This window comes from Stegodyphus dumicola, chromosome 9 (genome assembly GCF_044657685.1).
Source record: "Stegodyphus dumicola isolate Sdum_Otavi_A_Nest chromosome 9, ASM4465768v1".
NCBI classification, from domain to species: domain Eukaryota; kingdom Metazoa; phylum Arthropoda; class Arachnida; order Araneae; family Eresidae; genus Stegodyphus; species Stegodyphus dumicola.
The window spans coordinates 56,498,435-56,511,169 of NC_140776.1; the positions used below are offsets into that span (position 1 = coordinate 56,498,435).

Below are 12,735 nucleotides of genomic sequence, written 5' to 3' on the forward strand. Positions count from 1 at the left end.
GCGCATTGAAAAACTATAAATGGCGTTGGAAAGATACACGAAAATTGCCGGAGTAAAACATTTACAAAAAACGTGTATCTAAAAGAACAATGACAGGGCAAGGGAGGAGAGAGAAAAATTTTTTATTGGAATTACAAGTTTTCAGTTTGCCCTTCTTTGTAGATTGCATGCGGGAGACTGTTGACAACAATAATGATCGTCACATCGCAGGTGGAATCTGTATGTATAACTTCACTTTTTACGGCGTCTTTCAATTCTGACAAGTTTCTTGTATTTAATTCGTACACATTAGATTTCGGAATCATACTGGAATCAGAGTGATTTCGGGGACGCGACGGCCATGAAACTGCAAAGTTAGGAAGATCTGGATTCTGGTACCAGAATTATATGAAATCCGGGATTCGGAAATAATTACGGCAACTAGCGTTACCATACTAGGTGGGCAGCCATCACGAAAGTATACGGCAAGAAAGGAGAAATTCTTTACAACCTCACTTTTCTGTAAATTCCCTTCTTACCTTTTAATATTAGATTTTGTGAATACGAGGTATTTACCTCAAGCAGAATTCAACGGAGATTAGTCTAGAAGCAAGAAGTCTCCGAGTACTTTCCACCTATGGAGCGTATCTATAGCTAGAATTTCGCAAGCTGAGGTCACCATTTAGACCGATTTGCAGAAGATGCAAGGAATGTGAATATAAATTAAAAGAGTTTTCATCTCAGTCGCACTGTTGCATTTCAGTTCTTTCTAGCCTCGACAATTTCATCTCAATTCAAAAGTGTACTTCTCTTTATTTTAAATATATTTCAACATGTTTTTTCTATTTTTTAATTATCCTGTTAACTCATATTGTACTGTGCCTCATTTAAGAAAGGCAGTAATCTGCCTGAAATTAAAGAAAATTAAATGTTAAAGAAACTTTTGTTAATTCTTAATAAAGTAACCTCCATTAATGAATAAATTTTAGTTAAATGCTTAGGAATTCTCAATTAATGCCAATTAAGGAAACACTTGCCAGTTAAAAAAAGGTTTGAGAAAATGGAATTACTTATTAATAATAAATAAATTTGGAAAAGGTCTATAATCATGAATTTCTGTATGATGCTATAACTTGCTTTTATTATAAACGTACATAAATATTTATACATATTCATATAAATGTTTTTCTACTAAATTGTTCTGTTTTAACTAAAATGTCTATTCAAAATTATCTTTTGCTCCCAGATAGGTAACAAAGAGTCTGAAAAGATGTTATTGGAAAGAATTAAGAACTCTAATTTTAATTAATTTTTCTTTATTTCATCTTTCTTTGTTGAGTTCGTAAGAATTTCCTAATTGTTTATTAACAAATTAGTATCTAGAGCTTCCTCGAATAAGTTTGCGACAACGTTGAGAACGCGGATCGTATATTTGTCCATCACAACAGAGTTTAGGTGGTATTGGAATACATATTTTGCCATATGTTTTGAAGAGATCTCGAAGGCGAAAATCTTTACCCTTACCAGAATCGTGCATATATTTTAAACAATCGTCAAATTTCTCTTCTTTACACAACTGATAAATTCCTCTGGCATTCATTCCTGTAGCTAGCAAATTTTCGACAATTGCCGGATGACATTTCGCGGAAGTCAAAGCTTCGTAATTGCATTCGGCGCAATGTAAATTCTTGTACAGCTTACTATTTACGTAAACAGGGTCTGAGTAAGACTGGCAAAGCTGCGATACAGAACGTGTTGTCCATGACAGAGAACACCTGGAGATTTGATCAGTCGAACTACAAGATCTGAGCTCCAAATTGTCGAGAAAGGTGAAATGATTCTTGTGAGCGTAATATTCACAATTCCCCTCCTTCTGAGAGTTATACATACTACCACGATTCTGCTGCTTGCGAGAAGGTATTAAATAGTTTTCCTCTTCGCATCTAAATAAAAAAAAAAAAAAAAAACATTTAATTAAAAAAGTGAAGCAGAAGAAAAGAATGGTGATTAACTTACGGCAATTATGTTTATGTTTCAATAACCAAATATTATTTAATTTACATCTTTGCTGTTTATCTTCTTTCTGTAAGAGATTCGATCACTCTAGAGTTAACTTAAATATAAGTCGTAAATAGTTTTACTATAAAAAAGAAGAGCATAGCTGTATGTAAGGGTTTTAGCCTTCCCGCAGGCAATGCATTGCTGTGTAAAGGTTCTATCTTTTGACGACTACAAAGATGGTCTCGAACGAAAGTGGGCCCACCAGCAGCCGAAAGTGGCTGAACAGTAGTATTTCGGTCTGTTGTTTGAATCTCGGCGAACGGACTGGCTGTATGGGCGTTTTCGTGGTTTTATGTATGTGGTAACGTGTATATGAGCCAATTTTCCTTAGAAAGTCCTCCACGAAGGCATCCCTCCTCTTAAGCACATAGCCCTCGCATGCTTTGCCATAATCAAGACACCTGGAGTATACTAATAGAATAGCGTAATTCTATTAGTATACTCCATAATCCAAACTAATATAATAGCGTAAGAATAGCTTTACTTATGGTAAATTAGAAGTTTGAATAAATATCGCTGTCTTAGGCAAAGCTTTTAGCCTCTGTTAAAATAAATTAAATTGCTTGAATGAATAATACTCTGAAAGAAACTCGTGTTTCATCTAGATCCAGGTGACTGGTGATTTTGTGCTATATGATTTTAATTTATCTTTCACAAGTAAAGCAAATTTAAGGTTATAGAAATTCTAATATTAAAAATTCAGCCACAGTATATACGTAGCACCTTATATAGGTACAAATTAGCTAACTGAGATTAGTTCAATCCAAAAGAGGTATAAACTAAAAGTTGCATTAGAAAAATATTATTAAGAACACATGTCCAACATTAAATAATAAATAATCTATATTACATGTACATTTTGCTCAAAAGAAAAAAATGGACAGTTTTATATCTGCCGTTTTACTGAGTATATTGACGAAATGTAACTTGTATGCTTCATGTCTCTTAAGCGCGGCTTAGGATATATATTAGATTTATATGTAGTATTTTCCTAATATAAGTATTTTGACACAATTTGTTTCTGAAACTACATGCCGATTTTTTTACATATTTCGATTCTACGGCTCAGATTATGTCAAAGTGCCAAGATGCGTAAAAATCATAGCAGAAGTTTTAAAAAAATTATCTTGCATAATTCAGTTTCTTAATGTAATTAGAATTTTGTATATATTTATTAATATCTCTCTTTTCATTAAACTTACTTGATTCTATCTTTCACAAGTCGAAATTTAAGTTCAATCCAAATAAAATTAGCATATTTTTTCTGATTTAATTTTTTATTTGGATTTTTAGTAATTTTTATTAATTTTTCGAAAAAATGTTAATTATAAACAATAAAATTTTTACCATCACCTTAATGTAGATATATTTCTAGGTATACTTACAAGAAAACAGAGATTTTTTTTTCAAAATTCCTCAAGATATAAGTAAATTTATTTATAGGCGCTTTTTAAAATTTGGCATATTTATTATAAGCGATAACATCGCCAAATGTGGTTTACACGTTGTTAAAATTATTTGAAAAAATAAACGATGCAATCTTTTTTACCACTTATGCACAATGGAGAGGAATGAAAACAAGTTACCATAAATTGAGAATATCGCCAAGTGAATTCTTCTTGACGCAAACTCAAAAAGGTGCACCAAGATAAATTTTTGAATTTCTCAGTAAGTTTCTCACCCATTTTTACAAAATTTAATTCTTTACGCGCAATATTTTTGATAGAATCGAAATATGGAAAAACATCGCTGTATGATTTCAGGAAAAGTCCAATTTTGTATCAAAACGTCTATCTTAGAACATTGTTATATATAAATCTAATATGAAAAACGCAAACTAAATTTCGTCAGACAACCCAGTAAAACGCAAAATATAGAACTATCATTTTTTTTTTCTCTAGAGAGTTCCCCCTTATTGCAGAAAAACGGCAACACCTAGACCCACCAGATTTTGAACATAATCCCCTCCCCCCCCCGTCGAATATACGTATCTCGAAGATGGAATTTTGAATTTCGAATTTGTTTTTTATTTATGTCATATTTTGAGCGAATTTTATGGCAAACTCGGCTGTTAAAAGCAATATATTGCCATACTGTAAAGCAACGATATTAACGTCTCATATTTATTTAGAAAATTCAGCAATTTAAAATAAATATATTCACAATCGTCAAACCGGAAAGTAATTAATTTTTAATTTTTATAAAAGAAATGCCATTGTCCTATGTAAAATATTTTTATTTTCCACGTTCCAGTGCCATTTGTCTAAGAGTATCATCAAGTTATCTACAGAATTTACACACATGTATACATGGTGTTTCATAGATCATGTGACAAACTTGCAGGTGTGGTCGAGCGTACTAAAACATGCATTTTTTATAGGAGTGTAGGGTCTAAAGTGACGGGTTAAGGCAGGAACGCAAAAAACGATACGAGAGGAAAATATGTTTATGTACAAAATCAACCAAAGTGCTTCTTTGTACCAGTACAGTATTCACAATAAATGTTCAAAATTGCGACTACTAGCTTGTCTAGTAACGTCGCAGAAGGGATTGACGAACATTTTGAAAAACGACAGGCATTTCGCGCACGCTTGCAGCCGCAATGGATAGTCGTGCAACGAGGTCCTCCAGTAAGTCAACGAAAATCTCTTAAATGATGCTCTTCAGATGACCCCATAAAAAAATCCAAGCTGGAAAAATCTGGCGAACGGGGTGGTCATCAAACGAGTCCACCATGGCCAATCCATCGGCCTGAAAATGTCCCATCCAAGTAATTGCGGAACCGCACAGGGTTATGGGCTGATGCACCATCATGTCGGAACCACATGCGATCACGAATGACAGCCGAAACATCCTGCAGCAATTCGGGTAACACCTCTTGCAGAAAAATATGTTAACATAAACCATTTGTACGTGCAGGTAAGAGATACGGGTCTCTGAGGTAATCGTTAACAATACCCGCCCACACATTCACGGAGAAGCGGTTTTAAAATGCATGTGAACGTATGCCGTGTGGATTATGAGTTGCCCACACGTGCATGTTGTGGTTATTGAAGATGCCATACTGTGAGAAAGTTGTCTCCTCCGTGAGTAGCACATCCGATGGGATATCCGCCTGCGCCGCACACTATTGCAAGAACCAATGACAGAAATGAACTCGAAGAGTGTAATCTGTCTCTTGCAAGGCTTGGACTCTTTGCAAATGGTATGGGTGCAAACCATTTTCATGAAATGCTCTCCAAATGGTGGAATGACTCAGCTGCAGACGACGTGCAATAGCTCTTATACTAGTCTGAGGCGATTCATGTACAATGTTCAAGATGGATTCTTCAATGCGAAGTTGTCGTGCACTTCTACGTCCACTCCTAGTGTCAGAGGTGGCTTCAAATGGCCTTTTTTCACACAGAGACCAATGCAACATGTCGAGCATTGTGTGCTTCGGCATGCACCTGTTCTGACACCGTTCCTGGTACACCCGTAGCGCTGCTCTGCCGTTCCCGTTAGCAGCACCATACATGAGATGCATGTCAACTTTTTCCCTGTGCGTAAACCCACCCATTACGCTCGACATCAGAGTTACGAATGATGTTCTGATGCATCGGAGCGTTCTTTATCCGGCTCACCACCACCCTCTACCGCTGCATTGCCAGCCAATCACAGCTGTAGTTCCCATTACTGTTAGTGTTCCCTTTATTGAACCTTTATTGTGAATACTGTATTGCTGCAAAGAAGCACTTTGCTTTGATTTTGTACATTGTACTCTCGTGTCGTTTTTTGCATTCCTGACTTAACTCGACACTTAAGTCTCTACATGCCTATAAAAAAATGCATGTTTTAGTACGCTCCACCACCCCTCCAAGTTTGTCCCATGATTTATGAAACACCCTGTATATATAATGATTTGTAATAATAGAAACTTTCCATGTGCATCTCCAAGGAACACTAATTCAATTTAAAACCATGAATAACAAAAACTATTTTATTTTGAATTAATTTTTATTTATTTTGAATTTGAATTTTTTATTTATTTTCAATTTGAATTTTTTTATTTATTTTGATCTCTAAATCTAAATAAATTTTTAGATTTAGAGAAAAATGAAATTAAATAATCTCTAATTTATATTTAGAGAAAAATTCTAAAATTAAAATTCATTTGATTTTAGAGATCAAATTCTAAGATCTCTAAAGACAGATATTACATAATAAATTTTTGAAAAGGGTTTATAGAGTCATTAGAATTTTTTGAAGCAAGGAATATGAAAAACGAGCAATGCCCTCGCTGGGCCTCGAACCTGAACCTCTCGAAAACACACCTGGTGTGCTACCGTTACACCAAGAAATCATGCAGAAAGGAGAGAGAAAATATCTTATAGGTTCCTTTTGAGGAATCATTTAGTTTTACGCAGAAAATATGCGGAATGTTTCCAAACAATGCAATGACTTTAGTTACTAATAACACGAATTTATTGCAGTCCACAAATATTTTTATTTCATTAACCATTTCAGGTGTATAAAAATTAAATGTTCTTTCTAAAACTAAACAAAAATTTCACTTCTTTACGTGTTTCCTATTATTAGTACTTTTATTAAATGAAATATGTCTTGATATTATAAAAAATATAAAAATTTTACTCTAGAATGTGCAGAATCCACAGGAATTTTATTGTTTATATTTTAACTTTCTTTGAATATTGAATTAAGTAGGTTCAACTATTGAATCTATCAATAGTTCAACTATTGAATTAAGTAGGTTCAAAACCATTATTTTCTGTTATTTCTCACTTCTCTGTTTTATTTCAGTAAACGTGTTTCTTAGGTATTTAACACTTTGAGGGAATAACTTGTACATTACATTCAAATATCATACTCCGCGTCCACAGAACTTCTTACCGACGTTTATTTTAGCAACCGCTGGTCGTAAACACATATTTCCAATTACAAAAATGTTTTAGCGACACAAGTATTCATATTTTGGTAATATTAAAATAAGAAACAATAGTTTTGTATGAAATACTAAATATAACTTTTTATGCATTTCTTCAGCCTCTAAACTTTTATTTAGAAACTTTTATACTCCTTATAACATATAAAACCCAAGAGATTTAGCTAAGTACTTTATCAATGCAGTATTAATACAATGTCTAAGTCCTTTATATGTACAGTTATAAATTTTTAAGCAAATTTAATAATATATTTCATTTTTCAAATAGCATTACTATATTACATAATATAAATTATTTAGTTTTAGCCTGACTAAGTAGATTTAATTTATTGAGATTACGGCAAAGCCCACTAAGGCCATTAATCCCCTAGGGCTACATGCCAGAAAGAAGGATGATTTTATGGAGGACTTTCTAAGAAAAACTGGTTCGTATACACCTTATACATGGGCAAAACCACGAAATCGCAAATGCAGCTACCCCATTCTCGGGATTCGAACTTCGGACCGAACTACCAGTGTTTAGCGACTTTACTGCTTGGGTGCTGGTGGGCCTCTTGGCCTGACTAAGAATAAAAAAATGTAGGATATTCAAAGGTTATTTACTCATGATTACTCATTTGCAATTATTAAGAATTTAAGCATTTTTTTTATATTTCATAGAGCTATAATAAAGGGATTTATCATACTGTGTTGATTGTTTTAAAAATACTTTATCTCTGTGCTACCGTATTTACTCACATATCCCGAACTTTCTCTTCTAATTTTACATTTTGAAAATCGGTAGGAGAAAACTGCACAGTGTACACCATTTCTGAATAGGAAATGTAGTAAACTGAGAAAGAAGTTCATTAAAAATGCCCAAAAGAATAGCAGTGCTATGTTACTGTATTTTTGTGTTTCAATGATGTCAGTTACAATCATTAAATGTATATGTTTTACTTCCATTACGTGCATTCCTTTCGTCTGAAATGTTTTTTACATTTTACCGTTAATCGAAAAATTCTAAATCGTATGCTGAGATGGTTAATGAAGAACAGATAAAGGAAATAATTATGGGAATAATTAGGATATTATAAATAGAGGAAGCTAAGATTGCATGGTAGTTAAACAGTTACTACAAAATTATTTGCTGTTATTCATTTATTGCTCTTCATTTTCTTATATCTGACTAAAAGTTTAAATTATTTGCTGTCGCTTCTTATTTATTTTTATCAGTTAACTGAAAAGAAATCAGTGAAGTCAGTGCACAAAATTACTTTTCCAGATAATTATTTCCGTTATAAGGTATTTCTCCCGCTTTCTTAGCAGGTCTTCGTGGTGTAATGGTCAGCACACCTGGCGCGTCTTCGAGAGGTCCGAGGTTCGAGTCCCGGCGAGGGCATTGCTCATTTTTTATGTATCTTGCTTCGAAGTAACCTAATGTCGCTACACCGTTTGTAAATTAAATGAAGAATATAAGTAAACAGCAGCGTTTTTTTATAAAACTGTACATATTTAAGACTAGTCAGTGATTTCCAGAGAAGTTTTCAAACAAACTGTCTTACCTGTATTCAACATCCCAGTACTGCAAATCATAATCTCCGTTGCAAAAAGCACAGAATATATTGGCATATGTCACACCAGAAGATTTGCTTGTTACCGGAGGTAATTCTCCCATACGGGAACTACAGGCGTCATCCATGTGATTAATTTCTGGGGCACAACTTGATACAGCCTGAAAGCTGCCTTTATTGTGTACATGAAGACAGCTGATCTTCCTTGACTTCCAAACTGTAATAAAATTTGAGACTATTAAAAAAAGTGTCTTCAACATGCTAATATCGACAAATCTAGGCAACATTGTACACAAGAAACTCGCGTAGTATGTGGGTGCAATGGATCTTCTTTCGATAAACACAAAGGACATCAGGGATCTGTGAATTATGTAGACACTGTCATTTTAAGCGAATTTATTCTCTGCGGATATTCAGTTTTTAGCAATGACTTAAGGAAAACCTTTTAAAGGGATTAAAGTTTAGATATTACATTTTAACATTGAGTCACTGAAAACTTTCTGCCCGTCTTAGCATGCTATGTGTATTGATACTTTGTAATAAAACCATAGTTGATTAATACAAAAGACAGGCATTTGTGGCAATCTATTACTACAAAGTCTGGACAGTATAAAGAGTAGAAGAACTTCCCAATCAAGTCCCATCTATTTATGGCATGTAGCTAAATTTCATAAAATCTTATATTATCTTGCCGTAAATCGAAAAACACGTTGCGGCGAAGTTGATCGTCAAACTCTAAATTTCTTAATAAAACAGTTCATCTCTACGCTGGTACCCGAAATGAAAACTGTTAAAATATACTGCCATGAAAATTCCGCGAAACGGATATAAATTTACTCAGATAGATTTTCATTTCAGATAAAAGCTAGATAGCTCATTTTTTAAATTAAAAGTCACATGTATATAATAAAATATTACTACTGAAGTATGTAGTATAAAAGTACTACTGAAGTATACAGTATAAAAAAAGTATGAAAATAAATATGAAGTACAACAAAAAGAGGTGTGAAAATAGAGCTAAGAATGATGTGTAGGTGTGCTTTTTAACATAAATGGTGATGAAATTGAGAAGCATTGGGTATTTACCCTGTAAATGATATCAAGCACTCTCGCAAACATTGTTAAGCACATTTTTGTGCATTGAAAGTCTAAGCTTTAACAGCTAAAGATCACCATAATGGAATGCTCCATCTATATTAAAAGATTTTCTGTTAAACTGGAATTTATTTTTAAGGCAAAAATGTCAAACACTCAGCACACATCTCTCTGGTTTATTCAATTCTTAAATAAAAACGTCAGACAGCGCAGAACCTATTTTTGCTTGGAATGTCCTGAGTATTTAAACGTTCCGTAAAAAAATTAGAGGCTTAGCATGCAAATTAACTGCACTACATGTAGCCCTGCAGAAAGCCGGTGCTAGATGTTTTGCTCGCCTGTGTAATCTCTGCGCTTCCTATTCTGCTGCTCTGTGCCTCCCTAAATGCTATACATTTTTGCTGCCTCTAATTTCCATCTGTTTCATTAATTCTGGAGCCAGCCTTTGTCCTGCATTTCGCACATTCAGGTTCTGTCAAATGCCTCTTAATGAATATATACGCGTTTCATACGTGTTATCATGAAGACATTTCAAATAATCTTTTTTTAAATGCATGGTATTTTCTACAGTCAGCCTACTTTCCTTGAAACCCCTTTTATATATATAAATATGGGATATGTAGGATAATAATTTTTTTCAAGAACGTCGCAAAAGAAATCTGCAAGTGCAATTTGGCCGTAGGTGGCATAATATTTTCCCCTGTGTTTTGATTTTAATATAAGGAAAGTAGAACTTTACTTAATGCATTTGGGAAAATCTGTTTCTGTCAGCTCGTCAAAATACCTATGTTAGAACAATGCAATATATAAATCTAATATATATCCTAAGTCGCGATTTCGAGACATGAAAAGCGCAATTTGAATTTCGTCAATTGACCCAATAGAACGGGAGCTATAGAACGGTTTCTTTTTCTTCCCCCCCTCCCTCCGCAGGATACATACTTTAAGTCCGTATCAACTATTTCTCAGGTACATATTTGTAATGATAGTACCTATATCAAATCTCGAGTGCAGATAGCATGGATAGTTATAAAGTATTATGTCAACAGAAGCACTATGTCCTAAGAGGGCTTTCAGTCTAAGGCGCAAAATCAAAACTCTCATAGAAACTAGACCTAAGCTACATAATGATAGACTATCATATCTTCTAGAATTAAGATCTAAAGTGTAGCCAATCATGGAAGAATATCTTGATTGAGTAGATTCGGTCACCACTTCCTGTTTAAATCTTAGTTGTGTTTTCCTGTATACATGTGTTTATTTCCTCGTTGTACCTTTCTAAATCCATATTGTTGCGTGCGTACGGGTTCGCTACGAAATGAATGCACAAGTCCGATGAAAAATGAACAAAATTTATTATTATCACTTAATCTCTTCAGATATTCGTGCAGTATTACAACACCTCACAGTAGTTATCTTTTAACTACTCAAACGTTCAAGAGAACTTAATTCAAAACAGCTAAAGAAAGCTAATCCGCGAATTCGTTACAGTCAATAAGAACAGTTTTCTAAACAAACTCTTAAAACAACAACAAACTAACAAGAATCATCGAATTGAGAGGTTTTCCTCCTTTTTATAAGATTTTAAATCGCTCGCGAGAAATTTCTGGAACTTTCTCAAAAAAGAGATATTTATTAAATGTAAAATGGACGTGCTCTTGTATTTTTAATTTTCCGGCTTAGCTTTCCTTTAATATTCATCACGCGCTGCATTGCACGGAGAATAAAACAATTTAATTTATAACTCAACTAACATTAACTATTTAAATACAAAATCTGTAACACTACCCCCTTCCCAAGGGCTGCACGTCCCGGGCAGTACAAAACCTGGACAGGAAACCAAACTTACAACTAAAGGCATAAATGCAATAATAAACATTACATTACAATAACAAAAAAACATGAACAATAAATGCAATCAATCATATCAAATACTAAATACAAATCAAATGCTATCAAACACTAAATAGAAATAAAATCAAATGCACATTTAGAAACAAAAAGAACCATGGTCTTACACTATTTACAATTCTTTACACTACGTACAATGGCCGTAGTAATGAGCTAACCTGTCGTAATGAACGACTTTAGGTTTACAGTTCGAAGATTTGCGGATCCCAACCACGACGTCATTCAGCCTGTTTAGGACTGTGTACGGACCATCCCAAGGTGACTGTAATTTCGAACAGAGTCCCTTCCGTCAAGTCGGATTCCACAACCACACCTTGTCTCCTTCGTGGAATTGATGTTCAGAAGCCTTTGTGTCGTATCGGGTCTTCATCTTCTCCGTCTCCAAGTTGACTCGCTTTCACGCAGAACGGTGCATCACTTCAAACCGGGCCTGGACATCTTGAATATATTCGTCAGGCGATGAAGGAGCATCCGGAGGGCGACCAAACAAGAGATCACAAGGCAGACGAAGGTCACAACCGAAGAGCATCTGTGATGGGGAATAGCGGTAGTTTAGTAGACAGCACTACGGTAAGCCAGTAAAAACAGTGGTAATTTCTTGTCCCAGTCCTGTTGGTTCCTGGAAACCACTAATGAGTGTTTATTAAGGATGGTTCAATTGAACCTCTCTACTATGCTTTCCGACTGCAAATGTAATGGCGTCGTTTGGGTTTTATCATGCCGAGTAGTTTGCAGAGTTCTTTGATTACTGCCGAGATAAAACTCCTTCCCTGATCGGAATGTAGCTGAAGAGGCAATCGAAACCTGGAAATCCAGTGCTGTACCATCACCTCAGCTACTGTGACAGCCTCTTGATCAGGAATAGGATACGCTTCAGGCCACTTGGTGAAGTAATCAATGACAACGAGTAGATATTTGTTGCCATCAGCAGTTCGTGGCAGAGGTCCCAAGATGTCAAAGGCGATACGTTCAAAAGGCGCACCTACGTTGTAACGTTGCAGCTTACCTCGGCTGCGTTTCCTCTGTCCTTTCCGACCTTCACAGGCATCGCAAGATCGGCACCACTTTTCCTTGTCATCCTTTGCATTATTCCAGTAAAAGCGCTTATGAACTCTCTGCAAGGTCTTCGTTATTCCAAAGTGACCTCTTGTAGGGCTGTTATGTAGTTCTTTAAGGACATCTGGAATCCGGGTT

General features: G+C 34.8%; 1 protein-coding gene across 5 annotated transcripts in view; it reads right to left on the minus strand.

The window, feature by feature from the left end:
• Positions 1-12,735, minus strand: part of LOC118199672 (uncharacterized) — a 74,182-nt gene that overhangs the window by 34,046 nt on the left and 27,401 nt on the right. For 4 of the 5 annotated variants that reach the window (XM_085823468.1, XM_085823466.1, XM_085823467.1 and 1 more), the window contains 2 exons: positions 8,527-8,752; positions 1,279-1,922 (listed from right to left, as the gene is read on the minus strand). In XM_085823468.1, coding sequence (XP_085679594.1) covers positions 1,352-1,922; positions 8,527-8,752 — 797 coding nt within the window. In that variant the 3' untranslated portion in view covers positions 1,279-1,351. Of the gene's footprint in view, positions 1-1,278; positions 1,923-8,526; positions 8,753-12,735 lie in introns of those variants that run through there. The other variant, XM_035371569.2, reaches the window with a different exon arrangement.